This window comes from Loxodonta africana, chromosome 4 (genome assembly GCF_030014295.1).
Source record: "Loxodonta africana isolate mLoxAfr1 chromosome 4, mLoxAfr1.hap2, whole genome shotgun sequence".
Taxonomy (NCBI): domain Eukaryota; kingdom Metazoa; phylum Chordata; class Mammalia; order Proboscidea; family Elephantidae; genus Loxodonta; species Loxodonta africana.
In genome coordinates, this window is record NC_087345.1 from 458381 (window position 1) to 475426 (window position 17046).

At 52.6% G+C, this 17046-nt stretch overlaps 2 protein-coding genes across 26 annotated transcripts in view; one reads left to right on the plus strand and one right to left on the minus strand.

Annotated features, from left to right (window-relative positions):
- The window catches only part of SBF1 (SET binding factor 1), a 39198-nt gene extending 28428 nt beyond the window's left edge, over positions 1–10770 (plus strand). For all 4 annotated transcript variants that reach the window (XM_064283254.1, XM_064283251.1, XM_064283253.1 and 1 more), the window contains 5 exons: positions 9328–9435; positions 9541–9752; positions 9977–10064; positions 10141–10272; positions 10361–10770. In XM_064283254.1, the coding sequence (XP_064139324.1) occupies positions 9328–9435; positions 9541–9752; positions 9977–10064; positions 10141–10272; positions 10361–10459 (639 nt within the window). In that variant the 3' untranslated portion in view covers positions 10460–10770. The remainder of the gene's footprint in view (positions 1–9327; positions 9436–9540; positions 9753–9976; positions 10065–10140; positions 10273–10360) is intronic.
- Positions 10771–11509: 739 nt separating this feature from the next.
- The window catches only part of PPP6R2 (protein phosphatase 6 regulatory subunit 2), a 102339-nt gene continuing 96802 nt past the window's right edge, over positions 11510–17046 (minus strand). For 18 of the 22 annotated variants that reach the window (XM_064283278.1, XM_064283277.1, XM_064283272.1 and 15 more), the window contains 11 exons: positions 16864–16949; positions 16611–16691; positions 16362–16459; positions 15768–15825; positions 15410–15537; positions 14975–15156; positions 14205–14370; positions 14038–14126; positions 13219–13402; positions 12378–12596; positions 11510–12291 (listed from right to left, as the gene is read on the minus strand). In XM_064283278.1, the coding sequence (XP_064139348.1) occupies positions 12240–12291; positions 12378–12596; positions 13219–13402; positions 14038–14126; positions 14205–14370; positions 14975–15156; positions 15410–15537; positions 15768–15825; positions 16362–16459; positions 16611–16691; positions 16864–16949 (1343 nt within the window). In that variant the 3' untranslated portion in view covers positions 11510–12239. The remainder of the gene's footprint in view (positions 12292–12377; positions 12597–13218; positions 13403–14037; positions 14127–14204; positions 14371–14974; positions 15157–15409; positions 15538–15767; positions 15826–16361; positions 16460–16610; positions 16692–16863; positions 16950–17046) is intronic. The other 4 variants (XM_064283276.1, XM_064283275.1, XM_064283274.1 and 1 more) reach the window with 1 other exon arrangement.

Consider the following 17046-nt stretch of genomic DNA (forward strand, 5'->3'; position numbering starts at 1 on the left):
CATTCTTCATAATGGTATACATCATTTGATCCACACAGTTGAATGCCTTCCTGTAGTCGTTAAAACACAGGTAAACATCCTTCTGTTACTCTCTGGCTTTGGCCAAGATCAGTCAGACATCAGCCGTGACAGCCTTGTCCATGTCCTCTTCCCTTCGGAACTGCTGGAAGGTCCCTTTCAGTCTGCAGCTGCGGTTGATTTGGAACTACCTCCAGCAGAATTTTGCTAGCATGTGATATGAATGATATCCAGGACTTGCCACATTGCGTTTTACGACTTTTCTTTGGAATGTGCGTGAATATGGATCCCTTCCAGTAGAGGGGCCAGGTGGCCGTCTTCCGGGTTCCTTGACACAGGCAGGTGAGCTTTCCCGGTGCTGCACCTGTTCGTGGAAACATCTCCATTGGAATTCCGTTACTCCGGAGCCTTGTCTTTCCCCAGTGCCTTCAGCGCAGCTCGGCCTTCCTCCCTCGGTACCAGTGGTGGTGGATCATGTGCTGCCTCCTGAAATGGTTGAACATGAACCAGTTCTTTTTGGTACTGTGACTCTCTGTATTCCCTTCATCTTCTCCCCCGCCCCCGACCTTTTTTTATGTGTGTGTGTGTGCATGTGCGTGCACACATTAGGTGAAAGTTTACACAGTAAATTAGTTTCCCAAATAGGTTGTACATAAAGAGTTCCATGACATTGATTTCTTTCCCCACAATGTGTCTGCACTCTCCCCATTTTCATCCTAGGTTCCCCGTATCCATTTGTCCTGATTTTGTACCCATTCCTACCATCTCATCTTTGCTTTTGGGCAAGTGTCGTCCTTTTGATCTTGTTTAATTGATTGTTCCAAGGAGCACATTCCTTTTGAGTGTTATTGTTTATTTTATGGGCCTGTCTATGGTTTGGCTAAAAGGTGGTTTCCAGGAATGGCTTCAGTTCCTATTCAGAAGGGTGTCTTAAGGCCACAGTCGCGGGGGTTCCTCCGGTCTGTCAGACCAGTAAGTCTTGTTTTTTTTCGTTGTTCTATGATTTTTCTCCTGCTTTGTCCGGGACCCTCTGTTGTGATCATAGAGCAGTCGGTAGTGTAGCTGCACACCATCTTGTTCTTCTGGTCTTAAGGTCATGTGGTCTGTGATTCATGTGGTCCATTAGTCCTCTGGACTATTTGTTCCCTTGAGTCTTTAGTTGTCTTCACTCTCCTTTGTTCCAGATGGTAAAAGACCAACAGTTGTATCTTAGATGGCCACTCGCAAGCCCTCAAGACCCCAGCTGCTGCTCACCAAAGTAGGATGGAGAACTTTGTCTTTATGATGAACTGTGTTGGGCCGAATGATACAGATGGCCCCCAGACCGGTGGTCCTTCACGTTTGATTGGTATTTTAAATATACAGATAAATAGTGGTAAATATACAGATGATAAGACATTTGTCATTTCCACAGTTTTCAGATGTGCAGTTCAGTGGCCTTACATATGTTCATCGTGTTGTTCAGCTGCCACCACTATCTTCTCTTGATGATTCCTGCATCCGGTTTTTGTCCACTGAACCCTTCAGTATTGCAACTTGAAGCTTGAAATTTTTCTTGTTCGTTCAGTTTAAGGAATGCAAATTGTGTTCTTCTCTTTTGGTTTTCTAACTCCAGGTCTTGGCATAGTTCATCATAGTACTTCATCTTCTTGCCACCCTTTGAAATCTCTTCAGCTGTTTTGCTTCATCATTTGTCCCACTTTAGCTATTCTGCACTTAAGAACAAGTTTCGGAGTCTCTTCTGACATCCATTTTCGTCTTTTCCTTTCCTGTCTTTTTAATGACCTTTTACTTTCTCCATGTGTGATGTCGTTGATGTCATCACACAACTCTTTTGGTCTTCAGTCGTTAGTGTTCACTGTGTGTCACATCTATTCTCGAGATGGTCTCTAAATCCGGGTAGTATGTATTCAAGGTCAAATTTTGGTAACTTTTTGGTCATTATTTCCTTGAATATTTTTTCTGCCTCTTCTTTCTGGGACTCTATAATGTGTGCATGTTAATTAAGCCTGATGGTGAATCTGTTTATTTTTCCTTATTTGTTTTTCTCCTCCTCAGGTGAGATAATTTCAATTGTCTTTAGGTTTGCTGATGTTTTTCCCTGTTCTAATCACTAGTGGTTAAGAGCTACAGCTGCTAACCAAGAGGTCAGCAGTTCAGATCCACCAGGCGCTCCTTGGAAACTCTATGGGGCAGTTCTGCTCTGTCCTATAGGGTCGCTATGAGTTGGAATCGACTTGATGGCAGTGGGTTTTTTGGGTTAATCACTAGAAGTAAAAACCCTCTAGTGAGCTTTTCATTTCGGTTTTTGTACTTTTTAACTCCAGAATTTTGGATTTAATTTTTCTATAAATTATTTTCATTGATACAGGCAGTCCCTGGGTTAGAAACGAGACCTGTTCCTAACTGTGTCTTTAAGTCGAATCTGTAGGTAAGTCAGAACAAGTGGATGTGGTTCTTATTTAGCCTTAACTTCAGTGCAAGAAAATGTGTGAAGCCTTTTCAGTGATTTAGAAGCTCCACGTGCAGCAGTTGAAGGTGACTGTGATGAAGAATTTATTGCGAGTAGGGGTTGGTTCATTCATTTCAAAGTGAGGGCAAATTTACATAAGATTAAAGGGCAAGTATGAATTGTCCGTAAGTCGGACGTTCGTAACCCAAGGACTGCCTGTATTGTCACATTGCCCAGACAGCTTTTTCTTGACTTCCTTTAGTTCTTTGTCCACGTTTTGCTTAGTTCTCTGAACATGTTTAAGACAGCTGACTTAAAATCTTTGACTAATAACTGTACTATCTCAGCTTCCTCAGGGATGACTTCTGTTAAGTTCATTTTTTTTCATATGAATGTCTTGTAATTTTTTGTTGAGAAGGAGACATTCTGAGTTTTCTGGTAACTCTGGAAATCTAAGTCTCCTACTCAGGGTTTGCTGCCTTTTGCTTGCCGAGGGCTAGAACTGTTTTTTTTGTGAGTTTTCCTAAATATTTTTCCAAAGTGTGTATTCCCTGTTGTGTGTAGTCTCTGAAGTTTCTATTCTTTCTGTGGTCAGCCTGTGACCTGACAGAGAGTTCCTTAAATGTCTGACTCCCAAAGAAGGAAAGGGGGGGAAAAAGGCTATTGTTTTTTTAAATTGCCTTGAAGAAGGAGGGAAGCTGCTTCAGCTCCTGGAGGTTGAAATAACAGCCACCCTCTGTGTTGGCCCCTCAGTAGTCAAAAAGGGTGATCAGCAGTCAAAACACACAACCTTAATTTTTAGAGGACCAGGTCCTTATTACCCACCCTGGCACCAGCAAGCCGCAGAGGGGTTGGGTAATCCTCCACAGCTGCCTGCCATGGGGTTGGGGATGATTGTGAAATACCAAAATTCAGCAGAATTTACCAGCCTCTTCATCACACTCCCCTAAACGTGTCCAGAGTTCTAATATAGCTGATTGATACGGTTTCTGCCAGTTCATTAGTTGTTTAGGTGGAAGCGTCAATTCCTGGAGCTTCCTGCCCTGCCATCTTTCGTGATGTTACTCTCACCTGATTTAAAGAAATTAAGAAAGGAAAAGGCTTGTACATTTACCGTTTCTGATATTTTTCATACATCCCATGTAGATCCGTGTTTCCAGGTGGTATATTATTTCTCTGCATGTGGAAGGACCTTTAATACTCCTGTAACCCAGGATTGCAGCTAACAGATACCCTCAGCTTTTGTGCATCCTAAGGTGTCTTTATTCTGCCTTCGTTTTTTTAAGGGTCTTTTCTCTGGATATAGAATTCCAGGTTGATATCTTTTTACTTTCTGGAGTGAAAAGGTATCACTTCATTGTTCTCTGGCTGTGTTTCTGATTAGATGTCAACTTTCATTCTCATCCTTGTCAGCTGTATATAATGTCACCTTTTTTTTTTTTTTTTTACTGCCTTTTAAGATTTTATCTTTGGTTTCAGCAGTTCAACCATGAGGCGGTTTTTCTGTTTATTCTGCTTGGACTCCTTGAGTTCCTTAAATCTTTGAGATGATAGTCTTCATCAAACTTAATATATTTTAGGCCACTGTTTCTAAACAAATTTTTTCTGCACAATCTCTCCTTTTCCCTCCTTCTGGGATTTTGATATTGTCCCTTAGGTACTAAGGCTCTGTTTTTTATTATTGTTTTTCTCTGCAATTTAGTTTGATTTCTGTTGCCTTGTATTAACGTTCACAATTCACTTCTTTCTTGTGTTTAATATGTTCTTAAGCCCATCTAATGAATTTTTCATTGTAGATACTGTGTTTTTCCAATCTAGAATTTCTGTTTGATTCCTTCTTTTCATAGTTTTCATTCTTTGTAGAAATTGCCCAAGTGCTCAATCGTCTATGGCTTAAATCCTGAGATATACTTTATAAAAACTGATTTTAATTCTTATATGTTAATTCCAGCACCTGTTTCTTTTCTGGGTCTGTTTCCTTTTCAAACTTTTTTCCTGGGTCCCATTTCCCTGTTTTTCTTGTCTAATTTTTTATTGTAAGCTGGACATTGTAGATGCTACATTGTTCAGAGTCAGGATTTTGTTGTCTTTCTTAAAAGAGTTTTGGTTCTTTTTCTTGTAGGCAGTTAATGAACTGTGGATCAGCTTGATCTTTTCAAGGTTTTTTTTTTTTTTTTTAACTGTGGTGAATATATACCAGAACATCCACCAATTCACCCATTTCTGTGTGTAAAATCCAGTGACACTGATGATAATCTTCACACTGTGCAACTGATACCGCTATTTTCTGAGTTACCCAGCACCATTGACGTAAACTCAGTGTCCCCTAAGCAGAAACTTCCCCTGTCCTCTCTCTCCCCGTTCTGGTAACCATTCCTAATCTTTATTTTCTGTAATTTGCTTATCATATAAGAGATCACACAGTATTTGTCCTTTTGCAACTGGCTTATTGCACTCAATATTTTCAAGGTACATTCATGTTATAGCACGCATCAGGACTTCATCTGGTTCCTTTTAATAGGTTTGAGTTCTTCCTTCAGAGCCTAAGTTTTGCCTTTTAATTTTTTGAACATATTGACCAAAGTTATTTGGAAATTACTGACAGATAATATGGTCTCCTGAGTCTGTTTCTGTTGTTGTTAGGTGCCGTGGAGTCGGTTCCGACCCAGAGCGACCCCATGCACCACAGAACAAAACACTGCCCGGTCCTGCCCCATGCCCACAATTGTTGTTATGCTTGAGCCCCTTGTTGCAGCCACTGTGTCAATCCATCTCATTGAGGGTCTCCCTCTGTTTTGCTGACCCTGTACTCTGCCAAACATGATGTTCTTCTCCAGGGACGCATCTTTCCTGACAACATGTCCAAAGTATGTAAGACGCAGTCTTGCCATCCTTGCTTCTAAGGAGCATTCTGGCCGCGCTTCTTCCAGGACGGATTTATTCGTTCTTTTGGCAGTCCGTGGTATATTCAACATTCTTCGCCAACAATTAAAAGGCACCAGTTCTTTGGTCTTCCTTATTCACTGTCCAGCTTTCGCATGCATATGACTTGATTGAAAACACCGTGGCTTGGGTCAGGCACACCTTAGTCCTCAAGGTGACATCTTTGCTTTTCAGCACTTTAAAGAGGTCTTTTACAGCTGATTTGCCCAATGCAATGTGTCTTTTGACTTCTTGACTGCTGCTTCCGTGGCTGTTTTTGTGGATCCAAGTAAAATGAAATCCTTGACAACTTCAGTCTTTTCTCCATTTATCATGATGTTGCTCATTGGTCCAGTTGTGAGGATTTTTGTTTTCTTTATGTTGAAGTGTAATGCATACTGAAGGCTGTGGTCTTTGAACTTCATCAGTAAGTGCTTCACGTCCTCTTCACTTTCAGCAAGGAAGGTTGCGTCATCTGTATAAGGCAGATTGTTAATGAGTCTTCCTCCAGTCCTGATGCCCCGTTCTTCTTCATATAGTCCAGCTTCTCGTATTATTTGCTCAGTGTACAGATTGAATAGGTATGGTGAAAGGATACAACCCTGACATCCACTTTTCCTGACTTCAAACCATGCAGTATCCTCTTGTTCTGTTTGAATGACTGCCTCTTGATCTGTGTACAGATTCCTCATGAGCACAATTAAGTGTTACGGAATTCCCACCGTCTGCAATGTTATCCATAATTTGTTATCATCCACACAGTCGAATGCCTTAACACAGTCAATAAAACACAGGTAAACATCCTTCTGGTAGTCTCTGCTTTCAGCCAGGATCCATCTGACATCAGCAATGATATCCCTGGTTCCATGTCCTCTTCTGAAACCGGCCTGAATTTCTGGCAGTTCCCTGTCGATATACTGCTGCAGCTGTTTTTGAATGATCTTCAGCAAAATTTTGCTGCCATGTGATATTAATCATTGATAATTCCTGCATTCAACTGGGTCACCTGTCCTGGAAATAGGCATAAATATGGATCACAGTTGGGCCTCCGTTTGTTGAAACATCTCAGTTGATATTCCATCAATTCCTGGAGGTTTGTTTTTCGCCAATGCCTTCAGTGCAGCTTGGACGTCTTCCTTCAGTACCATCGGTTCCTAATCATCTCTTACTTCCTGAAATGGCTGAACGTCAACCAGTTCTTTCTGGTATAGTGACTCTCTGTATTCCTTCCATCTTCTTTTGATGCTTCCTATGTCGTTTTAGTATTTTCCCTGTAGAATTATTCAAGTATGGCAACTTGAGGCTTGAATCTTCAGTTCTTACAGCTGGAGAAATGCTGCGTGTGTTCTTCCCTTTTGGTTTCTATCTCCAGGTCTTTGCACATGTCATCATAATACTTTGTCTTCTTGAGCCGCCCTTCGAAATCTTCTGTTCAGCTCTTTTAGTTCATTTTTTCCTTTTGCTTTAACTACTCGACATTCAAGAGCAAGTTTCAGAGTCTCTTCTGACATCCATTTAAGTCTTCTTTCTCTTCTGTCTTTTTAATGACCTTTTGCTTTCTTTATGTATGATGTCCTTCCACAACTTGTCTGGTCTTTGGTCATTAGTGTTCAACATGTCAAAAGTATTCTTGAGATGGTCTCTAAATTCGGGTGAGATACACTCAAGGTTGTACTTTGGCTTTTGTGGGCTTGTTTTAATTTTCTTCAGTTTCAACTTGAACTTGCATATGAGTAATTGATGGTCTGATCCGTAGGTGGCCCCTGTCCTAGTTCTGACTGATGATACTGAACTTTTCCATCATCTCTTTCCACAGATACAGTTGATTTGATTCTTGTGTATTCCATCTGGCGAGGTCCACGTGTGTAGCTGCTATTTGTGTTGGTGAAAAAAGTTATTTGTAATGAAGAAGTCATTGGTCTTGCAAAATTCAGTCATGCGATCTCCAGCATTGTTTCTATATCACCAAGCCAGTATTTTCCAATTACTGATCCTTCTTCGTTTCCAGCTCTCATATTCTAATTGCCAGTAATTATCAGTGCATCCTCGTTGCATGTCTGATCAATTTCAGACTGCAGAAGTTGGTAAAAATCTTCATCTTTGACCTTAGTGGTTAGTCGTATTAACTGGTCTTCCTTGTAGGCGTATGGATATTATCCTATCATTGACAGCGCTGTACTGCAGGATAGATCTTGAAATATGAATGGAACGCCGTTCCTCTTCAAGTTGTCATTCCCAGCATAGGAGACCATATGATTGTCCAACTCAAAATGGCCAATACCAGTCCATTTCAGCTCACTAACGCCTAGGATATTGATGTGTGTTCCATTTCATTTTTGACAGTTTCCAGTTTTCCTAGATTCATACTTCGTACATTCCATGTTCTGATTATTAACAGATGTTTGCAGCTGTTTCTTCTCATTTTGAGTTGTGCCACATCAGCAAATTGAAGGTCCCAAAAGCTTTACTCCATCCACATCATTAAGGTCGACTCTACTTCGAGGAGGCAGCTCTTCCCCAGTCATCTTTTGAGTGCCTTCCCACCTGGGGGGCTCATCTTCCAGCACCATATCAGACAGTGTTCTGCTGCTATTCATAAGGTTTTCACTGGCAAATGCTTTTCAGAAGTAGACTGCCAGGTCCCTGTTCCTAGTCTGTCTTAGTCTGGAAGCTCAGCTGAAACCTGTCCTCCATGGGTGACCCTGCTGGCATCTGAATACCATTGGCATAGCTTCCAGCATCACAGCAACACTCAGGCCCCCAAAGTACGACAAACTGACAGATGTGTGGGCAAGTCTGTTTCTACTGTCTGTTTTTTCCTCTTAGTTGTTGGGTCACATCATTTCTTCTCTGGGCATGTTTTTTTTTTTTTTTCATTGAGTACCTGATATCATAAGTGGAAACCTACAGAGACAGGTCTTTGGCTAGTATTCTCCTCCAGCAGTAATTTGCTTCAGGCGCTGGTGAGCCCAGATCCTTCATTTGGGCCTTTCTGTGAGGCAGGCCCCTTTCCATTTCACCCTCGTACCTGGAGGTAGCCCCTCACTGTGGGGACCACAGACCTATAAGCCTGGTAAAGCCATGCCCGGCTTTCCAGTCACAGTTCCCAGAGGTACTGTTGTCCTTTCTGGGTTTCCTCCCCCTAGGTCCAGGTCCTCGACCTTTCCCTGGGACCTTTCCCTGAGCCAACTGCTCTGTGATGCCTTCAGGTTGCTGCCCAGACTTACTTCTGTTTAGTGGAGGGTGGTCCCAGGCAGCCGTGCCCACTGATTCCAGAATTCCAAGTCTAAGAATTTTGACAGTTCATGTTGGAAGTAGGAGCTCGTGTCTTGGCCCTTCTCCTGTGCTGGTGCTGGCCTCTCCTGCGTCAGACCATGATGGCTTCTGACACAGTACCTGTGTACTTCCCGGGGGAACATAGGGCATGGTGGGGGTCTAGCCAGGGATGACAGGGATGGTGCTGACTCAGGGTCACTGAGCAGGTGAAGTGGAGTTAGGCAGATGGTCTCAGGCACCTCATGGCGTCCCCGCACTGACCCCAAGTGCACATTCCCATCGGGAGGCCCCATGCTCTCCACTGCCTGACCCCACGGAGTTCATTGCCGCCTCTCCTCTCGCTGACATGGAACCTGGAAGCCTGGCTGTTGCGTGCTGCCTCTGGAGTGTTTGCCGATGTCTGGAAGAAGCTTCCCAAGGGAAATGCCCAGTGAGCAGGGCATGGCCCATGATCTGCTGGGCCCCCGTGTGGGGTAGTGGTCCAGCCAGGGTCAAGAGCATGTGTGTTATTTTGGCCTCTATGCCCAGCTGATACCTGCTTCCTCCCTTGGCTCCCTGGTCCAGCCCTGTGAGCACAGCTTCCTCCCTGAAGGACACATGCTGGCTCTGCTCAGGCTAGGCTGGCCTTCCTGTTCTCTGACCACGTCCTGTGCCCCTAGGAGCTGCAGCGGCTGGAGACAGAGCTGGGCCGACCCCCCGAGCGCTGGAAGGACACTTGGGACCGGGTAAAGGCTGCCCAGCGCCTTGAAGGCCGGCCTGATGGACGCGTGAGCAGGGGAGGGGAAGGGGCAGAGGTGTCTGGAAGAAAACAGGGTGGGGGGCATGTTGCCCAGGTGAGGTCCTGGGCCCTGACACTGGGCTCCCCGCCTCAGGGTCCCCCTGGCTCCCTGCTGGTGTCCAGTGTGCCGCACCACCGCCGCTCGCTGGGTGTGTACCTACAGGAGGGGCCTGTGGGCTCCACTCTGAGCCTCAGCCTGGACAGTGACCAGAGCAGCGGTTCCACAGCGTCTGGCTCCCGCCAGGCAGCCCGGCGTAGCACCAGCACTCTCTATAGCCAGTTCCAGACAGCCGAGAGTGAGAACAGGTGTGTGGGGCCAGCACAGCGGTGAGTGAGCAGGTGGGGCGGGGGGCTGCTGCTCCAAGACCCGCCTCCGGCATCGGTCACGGGAGGGGCATGTCCCCTTTCTCAGGGACAGCCCCCATCCCTGCCCAAGCTCAGGCTGCCAGCTGTGGCCTTCGGGAACAGCTCCTGCGTCTCATGCCTCCGGGGCCACACTGTGCCCTGATGGCCTCTTGGTCCTCACTCAGGTCATATGAGGGCACCCTGTACAAGAAGGGGGCCTTCATGAAGCCTTGGAAGGCCCGCTGGTTTGTGCTGGACAAGACCAAGCACCAGGTGAGTGGCCTCCAAGGGTGGTGGCCGGGTGCGGGTTGAGCCTGGCTTGATCCACCCCTCCCCCTGCCCCGAGCAGCTGCGCTATTACGACCACCGGGTGGACACAGAGTGCAAGGGCGTCATCGACCTGGCTGAGGTGGAGTCTGTCGCTCCTGGCACACCCACCATGGGTGCCCCCAAGACCGTGGATGAGAAGGCCTTCTTTGACGTGAGCATGGGCTGGGGGCTGGGTCTTGTGAGCAGGTGTGCAGGGCAGGGGCTCCGCGTGCCGTGGAGTCATGACCCACCTTCCCCAGGTGAAGACGACACGCCGCGTTTACAACTTCTGTGCCCAGGACGTGCCCTCAGCCCAGCAGTGGGTCGACCGGATCCAGAGCTGTCTGTCGGACGCCTGACCCCCCACCCGCCTGACTGGCACTTCGTGTCACAGACCACTGCGGGGGGGTGGGGGTGGGACAGGGCCGCCCAGCTATGTTTACAGACCCCTGGCCCTGACAGTATTGAGGCCCAAGCTCCCAGCACTTGAGTTTGTACAGTGCCCCCCTGCCTGGCTCAACAGACTTAACTTATTGGCGGGCCTGGCGGTGGGCAGCCATGGTACAGCCCCTCGGGGCATGTAAATAGTCCCTGCCCAGAACCTCGCTGGCCCCGGCTGGCCAGCAGCACCTGTCCCCAGAACGAGAGTCTATAAAGAGAACTAACGGACCACATGGCTCCACCTGTCGACACCTGCCTCGTCCTGGCTACAGGCGGCCTCTGAGCGCCAGGGCCCCAGGGGTGGTGGGGTGGTTCTGCTTGTCCTCAGCAGCCCCCAGTTTGGGGCTTTGGGCAGGGGGAGGCCGAGAGGAGGAGATCGTGGCCCCAGAGGGAGGTCACACGGGGAGGGAAAGTGGGCACACAGGACTTGTGTCCTTGAGGCAGTGGGACTCACCACTGATGTCTGTCTCCGGGGGGGGGAGGGGGTGTGTGTCACAGTTTCTCTGCCACCTGAGTGGCCAACCCACGGGCCAGAGCCTGACCTGGGGCAGATGCCAGCGAGTCGTGGGGTGGGCAGGGGCATGGTGACCTAGGAGGTGATGCCACTGGGTCCCAGGTGCCGGCTCAGTGGTGCCAAGACCCCACATCTGAGACTCATCGTGTGCTACCTACCCACCATGTACCCCCGCCCTTGTGGGAGCCTGAAGCCTCAAATGGCCCCCGTGGCCACTGAGTGTCCCTGGGGTAGCAGCTTTCCTGTATCCCCCCCCTCCCCAGCCCCTGTCTGTCCTTCATGTTGAGACACTTGAGGGGGAAGGGTGAGGGGTTTGGTTGGGTCTGTCCTGTGGTTGGAGGGAGACCTGGCACAGCATGCCCCTCCCAGAGGACCACAGGTTGGGGGGGGGCAAAAAGGTGCTGGGGGCAGAGGCTCGTGGGTCCCCGATCCACCAGTAAATGGGTTTGCGCAGTAGGAACGACACAGCTGTTTATTGGAGCTGGGGCTGGATGCCTGTCAAGTTAACACAACATAAGCTCAGGACCTTGGCCCCCAGGGGGGCCCCACCCAGCATTGTGGCATCATCCCAGCCCTCTGGTCCTGCCCACCTGACGCGCACGCCGCTGGCTCTGCTGCTCCACCAGGCTGTGAGGGCGGGTTTTAAGGCAGCCAAATCCCAGAGCCCAGGTTCACGTCCCCACACCCTGGTGCCCAAGTGCATTTGGAGGGTCTCCCCATCCCAGGCACATAACCCCCTCCCGCCAAGGTGGGAGGGGGCCTGAGCTAGGGGACCAGCCGCCCGCTGCTACGGGACGACAAAGTGCAAAAATGTGGCTCTTCCTGCATTCGTTAAAAAACAGTAAAAACAGAGCCCCGGGTGGAAGCCACATCCACCACGTCCATCGAGTCCCGGCACCAGCACGTGTGGCCTTGCCTGGTGGCTCCTTGCCTCCGAAGTGCCCGGCCCAGGCCCACAGGCAGCGCCAGGCGGCGAGCTTTATTGCTGTGTGGGCGGAGCCGCTGCAAAGACAGGCCGCGCTGGGCTGTGGCAGGAGGACGCAAGCCGGGCCTTTGACGGTTCCACTGCCGCTCTACCGATGCAGCATTTATTTCAAAATTAAATTAAATTAAATTAAAAAAGACAAGTTGCATCACCAGGTAGTTTTCTTGCTTGGTGGCACCAGGGCCTGGTGGCAGCAGCGTCACACAGGGCCATTCGCGGTGGCTCCTGCTGGCGGCGGCGCCTCTGTCTTCCTGCGGGAAGAGAGGCAGGGCTGGGGCCTTCCCTCAGCTGCTCTAGCCTGGGGCCTCAGGCCAGCAGGGCAGCCCCCCGTGCTCACCTGTTCTTTGTCTCCAAGGGGGCCACCGTGGTGACTGCCACAATGGGCCCTGAGGGGGCCACTAAGGCCAGTGCAGTGGAGGTGGCCAGAGCGGCCACTTCAGCTGCTGCGGGGGGTGTAGCCTCAGCTGGGATGGTGGCCACGTCTGCAGTAGCGGGGGAGTTGTATGTGGGGCCCCAGGGCGCAGAGTCCAGTGGCATGCTGGGTGTGTGGTCAGCCCTGTGTGCAGACATGGGCTCTGGTTAAAGGGGCTAGGCCAGTGCTGCCTACCCCATGTGCCCAAGGATGTGAGAGGCTGGAGGAGTCCAGAAGGTGGCCTGGAGCACCAAGCCCCAGCTCCTGCCCTCTGGAGTGGCTATGCTGGGTTCCAAACACACCGCCTCACCAAGTGTCTGTCCTTGTGCGTTTCGGCTGACCCCATCTCCTCCCAAGCTTTGCTGGGAGCCCTGGGCTGGCCCTCCATGTCCCGTCTCCTCCCCAGTTGGCCCTTGTGTTCTGGGGCAGGCTGAGGGAGCCAGGACCTCCTGCCTTTGCCCACCTGTGACCTCGACTCCCCAGTACAGTGAGGACGCCTGTGCCATCCCTCCCATTGCCAGAGCCGAACATGTTTCCAGGCCGGCTGCACGAGGCAGGCTCACTTCTAGGAACTGGTGTTCACACGAAGAAAAGCCACAGGCAACGTCCAGGCGCTTGAGGACAACTGACTCAAAGGCCATGCTCCTCCCGCAGCTCAGGGAAGCCACAGGCCCACAGACCCCCGAGGAACGTCCAGTTTCCTGCCCACCCCTGGGCCCTGCCTGGTTGTGGTCACGCTGTGCCCTGGCCCACCCACCCTCCTCACCTTCGAGGGATGGCCTCCGTGGCCCGTGGGGGAGTCTCCTGGCTGAAGACCCCCTCCCGGATGCCACCTGCGCCTTGCTCGACATCCTCTCTGTCCAAGGCCCCAGTGTACCTGCTGCTGGAGGCTACCGGGGGTGCCTTCCTGGGCGCACACGTGTTCCAGGCACTTGGGGGAGCTGGGCAGGCTGCAAGAAAAGAGGCTAGGACGTGACAGCAGAGGGGCTAGCGCACAGATGACCTGAGCTGCAGGAGCCAGTCTAGAACATACAGGAGTTTGTCTGCAAAGTTGTTGGGACAAAAACGCTGCCTCGCACACTCCTGCCACGTGCGTGTGCACCCAGGGGCAAGAAAAATCACCGTATCCTGGGTACTACGAGGGAAGAGCCTGAGGCGTAGGGGCCTGGGGCAGTGTGTCCAGGATCCCCTACTCAGTCTTCAGGGCCCAGGGACCCGCAGGGACCCAGACTCCTGGACAGGCCTCGGGGTGCACGGCCTCCTGTCTGCCTTGTGAGGCATCTGACCTGTCTGACTGGGGGGAGTGATAGCCACTCAGGGCAAATCCAGCCTGCGGGCCTAGAAAGCAGCGCTGAGGGAGGAGGGCTGGTGCAGAGTTGGAGGTGGCTCACCTCCTGCCCCCACCCCCATTGCGAGAGCTGGTGCGCAGCAGGGCACAGGGCAGACTCCAGTCCTGAGGTGTCACGTAAACCCCAAGGCTACCACCAGGAGCAGGCCCAGGGTGAGGTGACGGGGCCCCACCCACAAGCATGGGGTGTGGTCTGTGTCCCGTGGCACCGCCCACAACCCTACCACTGTGACTTACAGGTTTTCTCTGGGCACTGGTTTGGGCCGCCCTGGATGTTGCCACTGTCTGTGTCCACTGGGGAGCTGCACCGGGGACCTGAATCAGAGCTGTGGAGGAGCCAGCGTGAGCTGAGCTGCAGGCCCCCACAGCCGGGAGGACACCCCCTGAAAGCATGCTGACATTACCAGCAGAAAGGCTGGAGGTCTGTGAACTTGGCCCAGCCCTTCTCCTCTGGCGTGGGGGCACCAGGCGTGCTGACTGCCCAGACACTGGAGCCGACGTCCACGGCCACCCCGGGGGCCTGCAGGGCTGCGCTCACGGGCTCGGCAAACACCGCAGCCCAACCGGCACCTATGGGAGCAGTACAGCGTGGACTCAGTCTTGAGAGTGTGGGACGCTGTCCCCAACCTGCCCGCGTCCCAAGAGCACAGGGCTGTTCCCAGGGCCGAAAACACTGCTCCTGTCAGGTCAGATACCCGAGGGCCGTGGAGCGGCCCCCCGCCCGCCACCCCAAGGTGAGTGCGGCTGCCTGGCCCACCCATGGTCCCTCTGGAGCACCCTGGGTGACTTATGGTTCCAGATCAAACCAGAGACACCCCAGGGGCACCTTTAGTCAGGCGCATGTGCACATGGGGTGCTCCAGCCAGTGTGTGGGGGTGGGGGCCCCCATCAGCCTCTGCTGAGGGTCTGGCATCTGCTGACAGAGACCCCACCTGCCCAGGCCAGAGCCAGGCCGCAGACCCATGGGGCACTGTGTCCTGCTGCGGATGCCGCGGCCGTGAACAAGTGGCCGAGTGACCACGGCAGGTGGGTGGGAGCAGTTGTCTGTGAGAGCACGCGCAGGCGTGGCTACCAGACAGCGGGAGACCTGCAGGCCTGCCCAGGGCTCTGCAGGACCAGACCCTGTCCCCTCCACCCCAGCACTGCCCTCACCAACCCCCTTCCCTGTACCCACCTTCCGCACTGCCCTCCCCACCACGGCCTTCTTTCTGCACAGGGGCCGGCGGGCCGGGGCTGCGGCTGCCCTCAGCTGGAGGAGTGGCCCCTCGGGGAGCATCCGTGTCCACACTCCCGTTGCGACTGCCGTGCTCTAGGCTGCTCTTTGAGCCACTCTCTGCGGCGAGGGGGGCTCCAAATCTGAGGGCCCGTGTGGTCAGAGGCTCAGTGGCGCCCGGCCTGAGCATCCCCCGCACGTACCAGCCTGAGGGCCGAGGCAGGTGGCGATGGCCCCAAGGATCAGGGCTGGTCCAGGCCTGCCCTGTGCCCATTCCCCCTACGCCCTGAGGACCCAGAACCCCTGCCTCCTTAGGGACGGTGTCTGCACCCCTCACACATGCACATGCTCGAGTGAAGTGTCACAGCAGCTGTGACGACGGGCTGGTGGACACACCTGGCTCTGGCCGTCACCCGGGCTGCTCGGCTCAGCTCGCCATCCTCCCAGATGTCGTCATCCTCCTCCTCATCATCGAAGGGCTGGATGCGGTCACTGCAGCAAGCTTCAAACAGTGCTGCGTGTGGCTGTGAGACGCACCAGGTGGCTTTAGAGGGTCGGGGGTGGGGTGGGAGCCCACAACACCCGGCCACCAGGCTGGGGAGGTGGGTGCAGGCTGGAGGCATGAACACCAGCTCCCATGAGCACTCTGGCCCCCTCCCCAAGGTCTGGGCCAAGCCAGTACCAGGCATCCCCGCCCACCTCAGCTCATTCTGTCAGGACCAATGGACAGAGGGGTACAGGGCACTCCACTCACACTGTCATCATCTGCATCGGTGCTGAAGCTGATCTCTGCAACCCTGTCAAATGGCGCACTGTGGGAAGAAATACAGCCTTGCACCCTAAAGTGGGCTCGGGGGTGCTCCGGGGCCTGTCAGTCAGCTGGTGGGAGGCTCTGGGGCCTGTCAGCCAGGGGGCCTGGGGCCAGCCTTCACTTGGAGGTGGTCAAGCCAAGACTCTCAGATGTAAGTGATGGGACTCAGCTGTAGCACCCAGAGCCAGGCTGGGCAGAGGCCACTGGTGGCCTGTGTGTCTCGTTGGCACCCCACCCAATGCCACCTCCTAAGGGACTTCATGTGGGTGTGGGACAAGTCCTGACGTGAAGACAGGGCCCTGGTGGGAGGGGGTAGAGTGGACAAGGTGGCTGACAGTGGGTGTGGGTGGAGGAGAGGTGCCACTCCGACCACCAGGGACAAAGGGCTGGCAGACAAGCTGGGTGCAGCGTGGGCACCCCGTGCAGGTGACAGCACCCTCCCAACAGCACTGCAGCACCCCGCCCACCCAGCGAACCCTCTAGGCTCTGAGGCCGGTCCTCCCTGGTCTCCGCTCACTGATGAGTTGGGGGGCTCACTTGATGTTGTCGTCCTGGTCTGCAAACTCTTCGTCGTTAAAGCCAAACTGATCCACAAAGCTGGCTGTCATCTGCTGGATCTGGTACTCGGAGAAAGCCTGGGGGACAAGCACCTGTCAGGGCCATGGGGACCCCTTGTGCTCTCCACAGGCTTTCCCACAGGTTCCCTCCACAGGTTCCCTGCAAGGGGCTCCCTGGCACAGGCCACAGCAGGAGGCATGTCTCAGGACACTGCACCTCCTCACACACCTGCTGGAGGGATAGCTCGCTGGGGAAGGCACTGTCAATGTCCTCATCCTCGCTGGAGGAGTGGAGGTGGTGGGTGCTCACCTGCAACAGCCAGGGGATGGAGTGCAGTGGGGGCCCTCTGCAGACGGCCCCCAGCTCCCAACGGGTGGGCAGAGGCCGGGCCAGCACCAGGCTGCATACAGGGTCCTCACTCGAGCCAGCTCAGGGGGGCTGGTGTATGGCCCATATGCCTCGTCCCTGAGCCCGTGCTCACCAGGTCCACAGTGTTCCTGCGGTTGGTCTCGGTCAAGGTCTCCTCCACGAAGCTCTCCCAGCGCCCCCGGCAGTCCTCAGGGAGCCCTGCAAGGAAGCACTGCCGCTCAGCCCCCAGGACTGAGGACCCTAGCCCATCAGGGTGTTGGAGCTTGCTAGAGGAGGGCGAAACTCGAGGGCACTA